Source organism: Amphiprion ocellaris, chromosome 1 (genome assembly GCF_022539595.1).
Source record: "Amphiprion ocellaris isolate individual 3 ecotype Okinawa chromosome 1, ASM2253959v1, whole genome shotgun sequence".
In the NCBI taxonomy this organism is placed as follows: domain Eukaryota; kingdom Metazoa; phylum Chordata; class Actinopteri; family Pomacentridae; genus Amphiprion; species Amphiprion ocellaris.
The window spans coordinates 39463092-39478133 of NC_072766.1; the positions used below are offsets into that span (position 1 = coordinate 39463092).

General features: G+C 38.6%; 1 protein-coding gene across 2 annotated transcripts in view; it reads right to left on the minus strand.

Annotated features, from left to right (window-relative positions):
• Window positions 1–9761: 9761 nt before the first annotated feature.
• Window positions 9762–15042, minus strand: part of mapk8ip1b (mitogen-activated protein kinase 8 interacting protein 1b) — a 69549-nt gene continuing 64268 nt past the window's right edge. For both annotated transcript variants that reach the window (XM_023279731.3, XM_023279732.3), the window contains exon 12: window positions 9762–14233. In XM_023279731.3, the coding sequence (XP_023135499.2) occupies window positions 14161–14233 (73 nt within the window). In that variant the 3' untranslated portion in view covers window positions 9762–14160. The remainder of the gene's footprint in view (window positions 14234–15042) is intronic.

Here is a 15042-nt window from a genome sequence, read left to right on the forward strand (position 1 = left end):
AAGGCGACAGAGCTCCAAAGTTCTTAACATTTTTTTTTATTTTTTTTGTCTTAATAGTCACTTTACTGTGAGACCAGAACTCTTCTGAAAGCATCTGTCCATCTCTGCTGTTCAAGCTGCTGCTGCCAGGAATTTACTGCTACACCAATTAGTGAGCAACCTGTGACTAATATACCCTGCACATGATGTCCATGCTTTAATAAATTGCACAAAAATTACTTTTCTTTTGATCCTCTCACCAACATTTCAATTAGTTCAGCAGAGTTCAACTTTGGATCATTAGCTTCAAAGGTGTGAGCAGTGATTGTAGTAGTAATAATAATAATAATAATAATAATAATAATAATAATAATAATAATAATAATAATAATAATAATAATAATAATAATAATAATAATAAATTAAATAACTTCATCTAAAAATTAAGCACAGTTTAACCGCATCCCTTGAATTTGTTTTAATTCTGCAGTGTTTTGAAAAATTTTAAATTGACAGCCATTGTACAATAGTTTTCTTGACATTTTATTTAAATTCACTGCACAATTAAATTGATATTTAATGTGTGAGATCAGTGGAGAGCCCTTTTGAATGAAAAACTGACCTGTTAAAATAATAATTTAGGAGATTACTTATACTTTTAGCTTTTAAAATATACATTCTGCTGTGTGACTACATTTAACATGCTGTTTGCACACATATGCTCTCTGCAAACAGACACTGTGACCTACATTAACAAAGGCCAGTGTAACTCCACCTGCAGAACAATATAGCTAAACTCAACTGAACTTCCACACCTTTGTCTCTTTATCTTGTCACCTACACAGCTCTTTAATTGTCCATCACCATAAAATTCAACTCTTTCAACTTCATCTCTCAGGTGCTCAATCCAGGTCAGACAGCGGCACAGTCACACAGATTCATAAGGTAATCATAACTGGCGAAACTAAACGAAACATCAAAAATGTGACATTTGGCTTCACATAGCTATAATTACATGGGTCTATATCACAATAAAACAGTCATTTATTTCGGTCGTTTCATAGATTTATTACAGGTCTTCTGGGAATATGACAAAATGTGCTGGGTCAAATGTATACATACAGCAATGCTAATGCTAATATGCTAATAGTCAGTTAAATGCCTGTTGTGAAAACTACGAGATAAAGGTGGAACCTCTTAGTGTTTAATACTGTAGCAACCAGAAGAGGTTGCCACTCAGACTGCTGATAGCTTTGTGTTGACATGCAGAGATCATTGTGGGGGGTTAGCTAGCAACAGGCACCATGACAAAGACCTCTGTGACTCTTAATGACATCCAGCCAGAGTTAATGTGTTGAATTCAAGCTGGGATCGACCAGAACAGAAGTCTTCAATTCCAATGGTGTATGTAACAGAGCTACCTCAAATTATGTGTCTGTTGACTGATGAATGTCTTCTTAGCTAAGTTTGTGTTATCAGTTAAATAGCTATTGATAAAACTGCTGGTTTATGAAGAAGAAAAGTATTCAAAGTTTTACCTCTAAAGTCCTGCCACAAATTGCCCTTTACGATGCTGGTGTGACAGCAGACTTAAAGGAAGGTTTGTGGTGATACTGATCTGTTAAAAAAATACCTTTACCAACCCCGATCCTGATCTCTGAGACTGGATCAGAACATCCCTATTAGAAAACAAATCTCACTGTGTGATAAGACAACTCTACAGGTAAGGCAGTGGAGTAATAGCCTGCTTTGTAAAATGGGTTGGGAGGTTTGGAGCCACAGCAGAGACCTGAAAGTTGTGCTCTTTTGAGATTTTCTGTCTTAGCAACTGCACTTTAACAGATGCAGTTATTCATTCTAGAATCAGATGCCTTTTGTTATCATCTGTTTTAACGGTTTGCTCAAGTCACTGTTAAAAATGTGGCCAGCCAAGATCAACAAGGACGTGTCAGCCGTCCTCATTCTTACCTTTCTTCTGATTGATGGATGCCTGTCTGCACCTGTACTGAGCAGGTGGGTCTTCTTTACTTCAACTGCTTACAATATATTCTACTGGCACATTTCATTGTGCATCAGCTTCATTCAATTCACACACAATGGAAGCTGAAAGAAATTCATTCAGTGTGTGTTTTGTGTAAATATTTTGTAGCAGAGGGGGTTACAAAGCAAACACAGGACACAAAGCAAATCCTAGTTGCAAAGATGAGGGCATGTGTGTGTTTTTGTTTTTTTAATAGAGACATATTTAACTGGCTGCAGCCATGAAGGCATTTAAGAAAAACAAATTCTGCCATCATCTGGCTCACTTTTGTAGCCTGTTGCAGGGAATCTTAGTGTTTCATTTTGACAGTAATCCAAGTTTTGAGGAGCATCCGGCAAAGCGTGTGCAATAATTTATTGTCTTATTTTTAAAGTAATTGTATCCTAACTTTTAAAGACCCAGACACTATTTTACACGCTTTCCTCTCATCATTTCTTGATCACTAAAACAGTCTTTAATACCTGCCTGATCTACAAATCCATTTATAAAATTGTTTAGCCTCTTTAAACTGGCTCCCAGTATATATTAGAATATATTTTAAGATTTTACTGATCACCTTTAAGGCTCTGCCAGTCCTATCTCTGACCTCTTTATACCACATACAAAGGTATATACTTCTACAGCAATATCAATAAAAATGAAGAAGGCAGACAGGCTAAAGTTATTTGAATGTCTTGAATGAAGTTACTTCATTACTTCTGGCTATTCTCCACTCTGCAGCACTGATGACAATTTGCATGGATTTAACTGATGCAAGAGTGCAATCTGATAAGCAGTGGTGTTCAGGTGTGGCCTGTTTCCTTGTTTTATCAAATGGCAAATGTCATTCCAAGTGTCGTGTTTGCCACAGAACCTTTAGGAGTCGCCAAATCAGCTTTAAAGTAGAGTCTTACAAAGAAGAAATGTGTTGGTGAGCTCAGCAACACCGATCAGCCTCAGAGACCATGAGAGACAAGTAAAGTGAAGAAAAAAACCCTTCACAACATCGAACCAAGTCAAGTACACTCTCAAGGTTTTCAGTGGATCTTAATGGCAAATTTTACAATCAAGAGACGCCTTCATTTATGTAAATACTGAGAGTTTACTCCCAGATGTAAACCACTGATAAAGCTCAAGAACAGAAAGTAAAGATTAGACTTTGCTGGAAAACATCTGAAAAAAAAAACCCTACTCAGTTGTGTTATAAGATACAAGATGGTTTCCAAAGTATGCAGAGCTACACTTTCTGCTCACAATCAGTCAGTGCTACAAAACTGTTAAGACAATGTTTCACAGCACAGATGCATAGTGTCCCAAAACATACTGTGATACCTACCCAAGAGCTTCATAAGTCAATCACCAGTGTATTAGCAATTTCTGCAAACCCCTTTAATCTGCTGCTTGACTGCTACTGATGGCTGAGTTGGATTTTGTCTTGACACATGCAGATGAAATATGAGGAGTGGATCCAGTTGGTCCCAATGACCATTTATTGCATTTATTGTTGTTAAAATACAGAAGTTGAAATAAAATCAAAAAGCTTTAAATTTAAAGAGTCTTTAACCCTTTGATGCATAACCTGGGTCAAAAGTGACCCAAATCCAATGGAAAATGGGTATCTCCTCATGTGGTCTACACATCAAAGGGTTAAGGCCTATTTCCTTGATGCAGCCGTATGGTCAAAAAACTGTTTGCCTTCCTCAGCCACACCCAGATGCTGTTGCAGCTGGTTCTCAAGCCTTCCCTCCTGGGCTCAACTGTCAGCTTCCTCAGTCAGGTGGAGTTAGACTCGCTGGTCTCGTTTAGGTGGGGCTAAACGCACCTATGACCAATCATCCTCCCATAGACACACACACACACACACACACACACACACACACACACAGACGCACATGCATGCACGCACGCACGCACACACACACACTTACTGAAGACAGAACTGAAGGCAGAAAGACCCACAAACAAGCAGCTACTGAAGGCAGCCTGTAAAGACGGCATGACTATGTAAAGATGTCTGTACTTCCTGAATTGTTACAGATATATTTTGTGTTCAACCCCTTAAATTACAGCTGAAAGTCTACGCATGAATCACATCTTGACTGCTTCTTTTCAAATCCAGTGTGGTGGTCCACAGAGACTACATAGTGAAAAATGAACCACTGTCCAAATGCCTCCAGGTGCAACTGTATATACTGAAAATTCCAAAATTCTCGTTTTACATGTCAAACATCCTGAAATGTTCCAAAATACACCAGATAATGACTTGCTATGTGCTGCATGTGACCACAGTATGTTGTTTAGCAGAGTCTAGCAGTGACTTCAGTCTAAGACTACACTCACAATTACAGTCTTCTTTTAAAGTGGCCTTTTGAAACAAGAACGATCTCTGCCCAGATCATGAGAATCAGGTCAGAAATAATGTCCATTCACTCTACACCCTAAAAACACATATCACATGACCATTCACAAACACTTGGCATGTGCATGCACATGTTATCAGATAGCAGAAAGTTAGTTGCTTAGTTGTAGAGTCACATGGTGAATCAGATATGAACACAGTGACTGATGAAACCCAATCAGGAGGATGCTAACGTGGTTTCCAAAAGTCTGTTTCCTCGTGTTCGACTAGCCTGAAATCATTACTGTGATACTCTTCCAAAAAGTCAGTTTTTAATGGGCTTAACCGTGTTTGCAAATTGCCAAAACACGTTTTAAAAATCCTTGTATATGTGTGTGCACAGTCTAAAATATGGTGAATGTGCTTGTGCTAGTTGAAGAAATATAATGAAATATATTGCAACCATGTGTCTGACAGCTGCTGCTACTTTAAGATATTTATTTTTTTCTAATTTTTCCCCAAAGCAACTCATAATAGTTGCATGCTATTTTAAAAGGAACCAGAGCTAGATTTTAAAATCACATGAACATTATTAGTAGTGAACCATATGACGCACTAAATAAAGCTATGTCAGTGTTATCTGAAATAAGGTTTTTCTGCTAAGTTAATTTTGGACTGTATGTTAAAGCTTTACTCATCCTGTAGAAATGAAATGTGAAGTCAACGCAGAACTGTCTTACAACTGCATTCTCTCTAATGACCAGCAGGAGGCGACTCCTTGGATAGCAAGATAAAGTCAGATTATATGGAAATGTATGAGAAAATGAGCCTACTTCTCACTCAAATGACCTCAGTGAAGATTTGCCTGATAGGTTTATGGTTTCAATCACTAGTTTCACGAGTTTTTGAACACAACATGATGCTCGGTTTGTAAATTATGGTCCCATTAAGAGGATAATCAAAGATAAGGCATGTCTTAGGGTGAAGCTAACTTGTATTTGATATGTTGCTAAGGTATCACTATACACAGTGTCCTCTCAGTCAGATTTACCCCGGCTCGTTGATTCTGTTTTTAAATGACCAAAATTTTGACGACCAAAGATACAATTTGAAGCTTCAAAACAGACCAACAGGTGACGTCATGGTTGATACATCCATCTTTTATTGGCACCAGCGGTTTGTAAATACATCTAAGCTTATGCCTGAAGTTCTGAGCAGCTAATAGCAAGTTTCATTTTCCAAATTGGGTTGAACCAATCAAACCCTGCCTTTAGCAATGTGTGAAATAGCCACTAATACAGTTTCAATTAGTGGTAAACTTTTCTACAGATTGTTATTTCTGCTCACGTTTGAATCCACACCTCTGTAAATATAAAATTGGTGCAGTCGGTCAGCGTGTTTGTCTTGTTGTGTTTTTATTCCTGTGAAACTATTTGGCAGTTGGCGTGTATGTAACAGTTCCATTTAATAGCCAGTAGGTGTAAATATTTAGTAACTAAAAACTAGGTTAGGCCTTTATTTTAGATTTGCGTAATTAAGGAAATGTCCCATCATGCGACAGTTTGAACTTACAAATGTGTTCATTGTTACATTTGTACTGCAAACAAGTTGGATTTTTCTGATTTGCATTTGTTTTCTATCCCTGTATCTATATTCCTCTATCATAGTTTTTCATCCAGCTTTCCTGTGTTTGTCTTTCTTTACACAGCATTGCAACAGAGATCAAACTATTTACATAACTAAATAGCCAGACACATTTGTTTGCATTTCTGATACCAAGTGTGACAAAGCCAGTCTGTTTTCATCCAGTGTTGTGTATTCTTCTAACAGATATGATGGAAGTACACAGGAGTTAGAGCTGCTGTTTGACCCTGATTTCCTCAAACATCACATTAGCCTCACTGATGGTAAGAGAGACACTATTTTATTAGGGTTTGAGGCCACTTAGCAACGCAACATTTTGAATTACATGATGCTGTTTTAAATAAGATATCAATTTTTATCCAAAAAAAACCTGTAAACAAAGGCAACTCTGATAAACTGGATGTGATTAGAGCTATATGTGATGCTAGCAAGTACATTTATTGGACACTTTCCATCCATGTCATCATTTTATTCTGTTTTGCTGCAGATTATGGTGAAAGGCCTTTCCCTCCCCCACTGCCACCCAACACTGAAAATCAACCTGACTTTGAGGATGATTACTACTAATACTACAGAAACCCAGCAGAAAAAAGCATATTAGAATAAAAACAGATTTCTAAAAAAAAGCTTGGCATGGTTCCTTGTATCCCTGTGACAGACTGGTGACCTGTCTAGGGTGTCCCCTGCCTTCACCTGAGTCAGCTGGGATAGACTCCAGCCCCTCCACTACCCTAATGAGGATTAAGCGGTGCATAGATAATGGATGGATGGGTCTGTCCTTGTAATGTTGTCCTGTTAAGAACAATAGCATAAGATTTTGAGATTTAGGTTAGTATTTGTGGCAAAGTTTTCCCTCATGGGCTCTAACTCCTAGCTATGGCTTCTCCACTGCTGTGCCATAAACCATGTTGCTGTTTTTCATAAATGTTACTGATAACAGTAATGTTATGTTACACCCAACCTGGCTGTGTGTGCATTCTCTTTTCATTTTAAGTGATAATTGAATCATTCATCATCCATCCATTATCTATACAGTGCTTAATCCTCATTAGTGTTGAGGACAGAGGGGCTGGAGTCTATCCCAGCTGGCTTGGAGGGAAGGCAGAAGACACCCTGGACTGAGCGCCAGTCTGTCGCAGGGCAACAAATACAGACAAACAATCACACTCACACTCACATCTACAGACAATTTAGAATCACCAGTTAACCTTAGAATATTTTTTGGACTGTGGGAGGAAGCCGGAGTACCCGGAGAAAACCCACTCATGGACAGGGAGAACATGCAAACTCCATGCAGACAGATCCCAGGAATGCCGGAACGTGAACTGGGGATCTTCTAGCTTCAAGGCGAAAGTGCTAACCACCAAGCCACTGTGCAGCCATTAATTGAAAATACATTTTTCAATCAATTTTATTTATATAGTGCAGTTTCACAACATATGTCATCTCAGAGCGCTTAGCATAGTAAGGTAAAGTAAGACCTTTCAAATAATAAACAGAGAACGGAGAAAACCCAACAATTCAAAAGTGCCTATGGATTCCCTATGAGCAACTGTGGAAAGGAATGAAAAAAGGGCGGGAAAAAAGGAACCTCCAACAGAACCAGGCACAGGGAAGGCAGCCATCTGCCTCGACCGGTTGGGTGAAAGTGGGGAAGAGAGGGGTGGGGATAACAGGAGGTGTTGGGGTGGGAATGGCTGGATAGAAAAATGGCCACACGTTTATCAAGACTTAATTCTGTGCACCTTCACTTAGCTTCTTCTGAAACTTAAAAGAAGCTGAGGGGTCGCTCTGGTTCACAGTTACCAGGTAGCCACCAAAGCTAAAATAACAACAAAAGCTACAGATGAAGAGTCATTGGTCACCTCCCTGACCAAGCAGCTACTTGCTTGGTTGCTTAGTTTGACCTGATGGTGAACTCTATGAAGAGCTCCGGTGGTTCCAGACCTTTTCCTTTTCACAATTATACACCAGTGTGCCTGTGGAATGCTCAGATTTATGCCTCATCACTTTTATTGTGGAGTTCTATAGAGGTCTTTGTACTTGGTGGCTTGGTTTTTATCTTGGCCCTTATCAACAAACACTGAAATTATTTCCAGAGATGGATAAAGCTGCCAACTACTGTATGCTACTGGTTTTTATCAGTAACTGATAAAACAACTGCAAGTGGTCATAACAGCAACAAAGAATAACAATGTATGTTATTACTGGAGGCACAGGTTGAGTAGCAAGTTTAACTTCGTTATTGCATTTCACTCCCAAGCTTGAAATTTGAGGGATGCAGTAACAATCAGTAAAGCTTGAGTCAGACAGCAGCAGTGGCATGGCAGTGATTATACAACATTAAAACCACCTGCATAATAATAGGTAGCACCTCTATGTGGACTCTGGACCTCTGGGGGTGTCTGGTGGTGTCTGACATGGGTTTGTTCTGGTGAATCCCACAGATGACCTATTGGTCTGATCAGATCTGGGGAGTTTGAAGACTGTATCCTTGTCTTGGATGTTTTTTCATCTTAATTTTGAACAAAAACCACTCAGGAATGGCTCCTGTAGTGAGTTGCATTGTCCTGCTGGGATGGCAGCTTCAGGTGGGGACTGACGCTGCCATGATTGGATGTTCTTGGTCTGGATCAATGTATAGGTGGATCGTAGGGTGAATATTGTTCAACTAGAACACCTGGCAAATCGGGACAGTTATTTTTTAAGGAGTACATACAGTAACCCTAAACTGCTTAAGCAGTGCTGAGAAGGCATTTGATGAAGAAAAAGTTCTCATGAGTGTGACGTCATAAAATCAGTTTTGGCATCACGTACAATCACATTTGATGCCAGAACCACAGTGATAACTGACATGACATGGCGTTTATTGTTCTACACCAAAGGAACTCTTCACAGACCCATTACATAAGAGGGACTAGCACAGCCTAAAGACTGAATCAATGTCTAATTTACAGATACATTTATTAAAAAAAAAAAAGCCTGATGAAGATCTCTGAATGCACATATCTTTGCAAGTTAAACAATGTGCAGAAGTCTGATTGAATCTTTTGGAGTTGACAGTGTGCTGATATTAAAATGGCTAACCTTATGAATTAAAACAAATATTCAGTGTTTGATTACATTTTATTTTGAAATGGAATGTAATTATGAATCAAAACCACTAAGAATTAATTCTACACTCTTTTTGCACTATTGAACAATGCAAATTATGTTATTGTTCCGTTTTGTCAATGGCATGTGTAACAAGTAACCAATAATTATACACAGATTTTTTTTTAGCTAACTAATGAATAGGCTTTTGAGGTGGCCCTGGTCAAAATAGTTTGATAAACCACAGTGTTTTGATTAAAAAACAGAAAGGCAAAGAAATGCTAAAAACATTTTAATAGTCATCATACGTACTTCACTTGTGTTGTATTTTCACTGTGTGGTAAAATGTTCACACTATTTATCGTTCTAAATGTTTTTTTTTAAATCAAAAATATTTGGTGTCCTATTTTACCAGTAGTGCCTGAAAAGAAAGTAGTTTTATGACATGCAGCTTCAGATCGACTCTGATAATTCATTCAGTTTTTTTATTTATTATTATTTGTCTTCTGTATAATGTAGTAAAACTTTTAATGTTCATTCAATTGGATCAAGTTGGGAGCGAAGGCATCAGAATGATTCCTAACATGCCAGGACTCGAGGTTTTCCAGCAGGACGTTGCATTGCGACATTATTGATGTAATATTCTACTAAGTGATGGCAGCAGAATAATGACAGGACACCGTGAGATCTGCATTAAAATTTATAAATCAAGAATAATTCACAGCTAAAAATAATAATTAAAAAAATCCAAAATAAAAAGAAATTTCACATACTACATGTTGAATCAATACAATGTCATATTTATAATTACAGATATTAAATTATGTATTTATATATGGCATGTCTGTACACCCTTATAAGCCCCCACTACAGTACATTTTCTCCTGTCGGGCCTGGTCGGCTCTTGAGAAGGGAATTCATATAAAAGTGAGTGTTGATCTCTTGATGCCAACACAATGGCTTTCAACAACAGCAGACGACTTGTGTGTTTATTTTGAGATTTCTTTTGTGTCTCTGGTCTTTGATAAACTGTGGGAACTGGTGAGATGGCTGAATACAAAATTTCCATATCCTTCATTAGTTAAGCTTTCGTTTTCAGGCATTACATCCTCTGTTAAATATAGATCACATGAAATAATCTGTTACAAATCAGTGTTAAATGTGATAAATGATGAAGAACATTTTGCTTTTCACTTCAAAACAATTGTGCTGTACTTGTGTTGCACCCATTATGATGTAAAGGAAAGAAAAAAAAGGCGATCCTTTGGTTTTCTGGGGTCAAGGCAGGTCAGGTGTCAGGTCAGCAGCTGCAAAAATGATTTTAATTTGGAAAGGATTGGAATATTAAAAGGTTTAGATTTTATTTGTCTGTTGCTGGACTAATCTAGTAATTTTAATGAGCTAACAGCAAACTGAGATGCAAATCTTTCAGATATCTCAATGCTCACCAGGAAGATGTTATTACTGCTTTCCGTTTAACTCTGCATTAACGATGTTTTTCATGTCTGACATCAAAGCCTTTACTAATTTATACATGGCATTTGGTTTTCCAAAACCTGTCTGTTGCCATCTTTTATTTAAATATTCGCAGGTTTTCACCAGATCGGAAATGGGGCATTTGGTAGTTCTGCTTTCCAATCTCAAGCAAGTTAAGTCTCTTAACATTTCACATTCCAAGTTTTATCCAATGATTTACGTCCAATTTTTGTAAGGACTGTCTTAAGTGTAAGTCTCAAGCATAGGTGTCAACTACTTGGGTGTTTAGCACATTTTTAGAACTGTTGTTTTCTAAAAAAAAAAATCAACTGTAATCTACAGTCAAGGCTCTGACCTCATTGGTTCTAGGTCACATGGTTAAACAGTGACCAATCTCAAGCAAAAAGGAACATTTAGTATTCTGTATATGTTGATTTATTTGGCATTTTACTTGCTCGGTAGTAGACGGAGCTGGTTCTGCTTTATCACTTAAGTGGTAGGTGTTGAGGCTAGTTTGGTGTTTTTGTTGATCCCTGACTACTGAAACCATTGACTTGTTCCAGTTCATACAGGACTAAGCAGGGTATTTGTGAGTTTTCATGAGCAGTGGGACCATGTTTGTGCTTATACTTGCTTTGCATGATCCAAAAGACTCTCTGTGGGATGCTGTAGCCTGTTCAGCAACCAGAAGTTAGAAATGGTATCTTCTTGACCAATTTTCCATTAGCGATAGACCTTTTTCCTACTTAACTTTAAACTGTGTGGGCAGGACACACGTTTGGGTAGGCCGAGCCAACGTTTGCTTGTTTATTAAAGATTTTTTTTGTACTGATAATGATGTGGTAATTGGTTAGAAGAGCAATACTACGCTGACGTCTAGATGTCTGCCTTTGTATAGTTTAAAGCTTGTAGTGTTTTGTTTTAAGCAACCACTGGGTAAAAGTGAAAGTGGTGCCTCAGACCTGGTTCGCTTACTGCTAGTCACCAGCTAATGACACAGAGATTCTTCTACAACTGATCAAATGTGCATAATTTGCTCAACAAAGGTATGAATATTGTCTAGAATGGAATTTCCTGCATATTTTTGGACCTTGTATTTTTCTCTCCTACATACTTGCATCATACATAATTTTCTTGGACTTGTTACACTTTTTCAATCTTGTCTGTTCAAATTCTTGCTTTTGGGTAACAGACACACTCTGCACTTTACATGAAATTTGCACCAAAACAAACCGATGAAAAACAAGACTTGGGTTTAACAGCACAGGCACAGTACAGCACATTTATTGCAGTGGATTTAAAAGCAATGTCACAGCAAAACCTCTCAATTTGCATTCAAACGCAACACACACTCAATGGCAATCCCTTAAAACGTCGTGGTAATGTTCACTGAGGAAGCTTACAATGATCTGATGAAAAAGAGGCACTACTAGTGAAGATCTGAAGACACCAGAGTTTTGTTTCTGCTCCCCTGTTAGCACCTGCACCTCCTGTACCAAGCGTCGGCCTCATCTTTATCTTACCGCTGCTACACTGAGAGCATTTCTTATTTCTGATGTGGAAACTGAAGAGCAAGTTTCTAAAACACCACATGAAGGAGATTCTGTATGTTGGACCTCATCTTTATCCCCCTATTTAACATCTTTGTCTCTGCTTTCACACCTAGTTAGAAGACACATTAAAGAAGCGCAGTGTGTCTGGCATTAGACTAGGACTCGAGGACTAAGGCTTTACTGGGCCTATGGTGGGGGCTCTTTAGCTTAGCACACAACCAACAGAAGCTGCTAAAAGTTTGAAAGGAAAAATCCACACCCGTACACCCTCACACTGTTTTTTTCTTTGTTTTTTCGTAGCCAAGTGACGCACAGTGCATTTTAGGATTTATTTACGATTTCGGGTTTTTACTGGGGATGTCCCAATCCGATCCAGAGATTTTTTAAAAAACTGATCAGTATTGGCATGAAGTTTACCTTGATCCTTTGTTAGTGTCTGCTGTCACCCTGGTGGTGTAAAGGGAGAGCACAATTAGTGACAAGACAGTAGAGTAGGGATGCAAATTTTGATACATTTTCATAAATGCAGAATTCTCAATCAGTAATAATTTGATAACACAAATGTTTTTTTTCAAACACAAGCTTTAACAGGAGGTCATTAAGCAGTGCAGGAGACTTTGTCATGGTGCCTGTTGCTAGCTAAACTCTTACAATGCTCTCTACTAGCCAACACAGAACTGCCTGAAGTCAGTGACCACCTCCTCTGGTTGCTACAGCATTAAACAATAAGAGATGTAGTACAGCCAGTCTGCAATACTAGAAGTGTGTTTTAGCTAGGAAAATAGTATTGTATTGGCAAGCTCTATCCGGAGGCTATTAACCGTCACAGTAGTCTTTGTCATGGTGCCCATTGCTAGCTAAATTCTCAAAAATGCTCTCGACTAGCCAACATGGAACTGCCCCTAGGCCGAGTGACCTCCTCAGTATCAAACAACAAGAGGCTCCACCTGGTGGTGTTACCAGGTATTACAGCCAATCTGCAATTCTAGAAGTGTGTAATACCAAGGAAAATGGCGTTGCATTGGCAGATGCTAAATATCAAGCGACTTGGATCACATTGGGGCCAAAACACTCGATCAGGACATCCATAGAATTTAGTCTAGCACACCTTGTCTACTCCTACTTTAATTTGTGATGAGCCAGTAGCATGGGAAGTGTTGTTTTGCATCCTAATCTACTGCCTGCATTTTTTGTGTGTTGAAATCTCTCCATCTGACTGTTTACCACTGATATAGGAGCTGAAACCAGGTCATTTTTGGCATTATCACTTCAAATGACTTCATCAGCTATTAAAAATAGTTCCAGACTAAGGTGAATAGTAACACGAGCCTATGCTACTCTTGTGCCTCATACAGCTGTGTCTGGATTTGACAGTGACAGTTGTCCCTCCTCGGAAAACGTCTAAAGGACCCAAAAATGCAGCGGACATCACTTATAGCTGTTTTATTAACAGTGATTTAGGTGGATTTTGTAGTTTCAACAATGTGAATAACACCCTTATATGTGGTGTGCTAAAAGGATAAAATTCACCGTTTCTACATGGATTTTTATTTCACTTAGTGTACATTTTCAGTGTGAGGATGTTGTTTAGTAAATATACACCTCTCTCTTTCTAGACTGTTGATATTAAACTCATTGCTTGTTAATTTCCCCCAAATCTCAGCAGATGTTTTTCTTCTCGAGTGCAAGTACAGTGTAGTGCAGTCCAGTACATCTCCTGGGCTTTTCAGTGTTGCACCTACTAAGATGATGCTACAGGCTAACTAGCGCTGCCAAAGGCTGTAGAGATACAAGGTTTGTGCTTTCCACTGACAGCCTGCGGTCACCACCTCATCACCGACGGCATTTTGCATATTTTCTTTTCGTAAGACGCTCCTCATTTGGCTCATTTTCATCTCTTGTTGCTGCAGTTCCAATACTTGATCCATCTTTTTCCTGCTCATTTGTCAGATGTGTTAATTTTTTTTCTTTTCTTTTTAATTTAGGTATGTCTGTCCTTCATGCAACATTATGTTATGATACAGGTGTACTGTACAGGGCTGTGGTTAAAGGCAGGGCTATTCCAGGTAGATGTCCTCTGTAGGGCACGAGAACTCCACAAACTCTTTATAGTACAACTGGAAGGCTTTCCTGAAAAACAAAAAGAACATGCAACATAGTCATTTCTAGTTCTTGTTTGATGGATCAAAATGTAGCTTTGCATTAAAATGAAGCTGCATTTAAAGAGAAAGTTTAGTTTCCTTTTCTGGGTTCTATATCCATTGTTTATCCATAGGTGGTGTATAACCTAAAGTAAATGGCGTTTGGCATGCCTCTAGTTTGGATAAACGCACAGTTCAGCAGTGTACTGCTGTGGACTGGGTCAGCAGCAAAATGTATTTTATCAACCTTAAAAAAAGGTTTATGTACAAAGACTATATCAGTTTAAATGTATGCTGTATTTTGAAAAACAGGTCATGATAAATCTTAGCACTCCAATGGAAGGCAACTGAAATTCTATTTGGTTCTTGAAGACGCTTCACCTCTCATCCATTACTAAACCATTACTGGAAAACTGAGGTTTTTATCAAACCTTTAATTTTATACAGGAGGTCCTCAGTTTTAGGACGTCCTCGACCTATGGCGTTTCGTTGTTACGTTGGAACTGGTTACGGGCGGGTCCTCAGTTTATGACGTACGGCGTTCCATCGGAACTGGTTACATGGAACTCGTAGGCGAGCGGAGTGGACGAATACGTCATCATGCTGTGCTGTGAAACGGCTTTGTTTACATTCTCCGGTTGTACGCCACCTTGGATTGTGCTACATTCGCTAACTTTTTACCCTTCATTATGGCTCCCAAGCATAAATCAGACTCTTCTGATGGCAGTGCTTCGAAGAAGAGGAAAGCCATCTCCATGGACGTGAAATTAGACAGAATAAAATGCTCAAGTTGTAAAA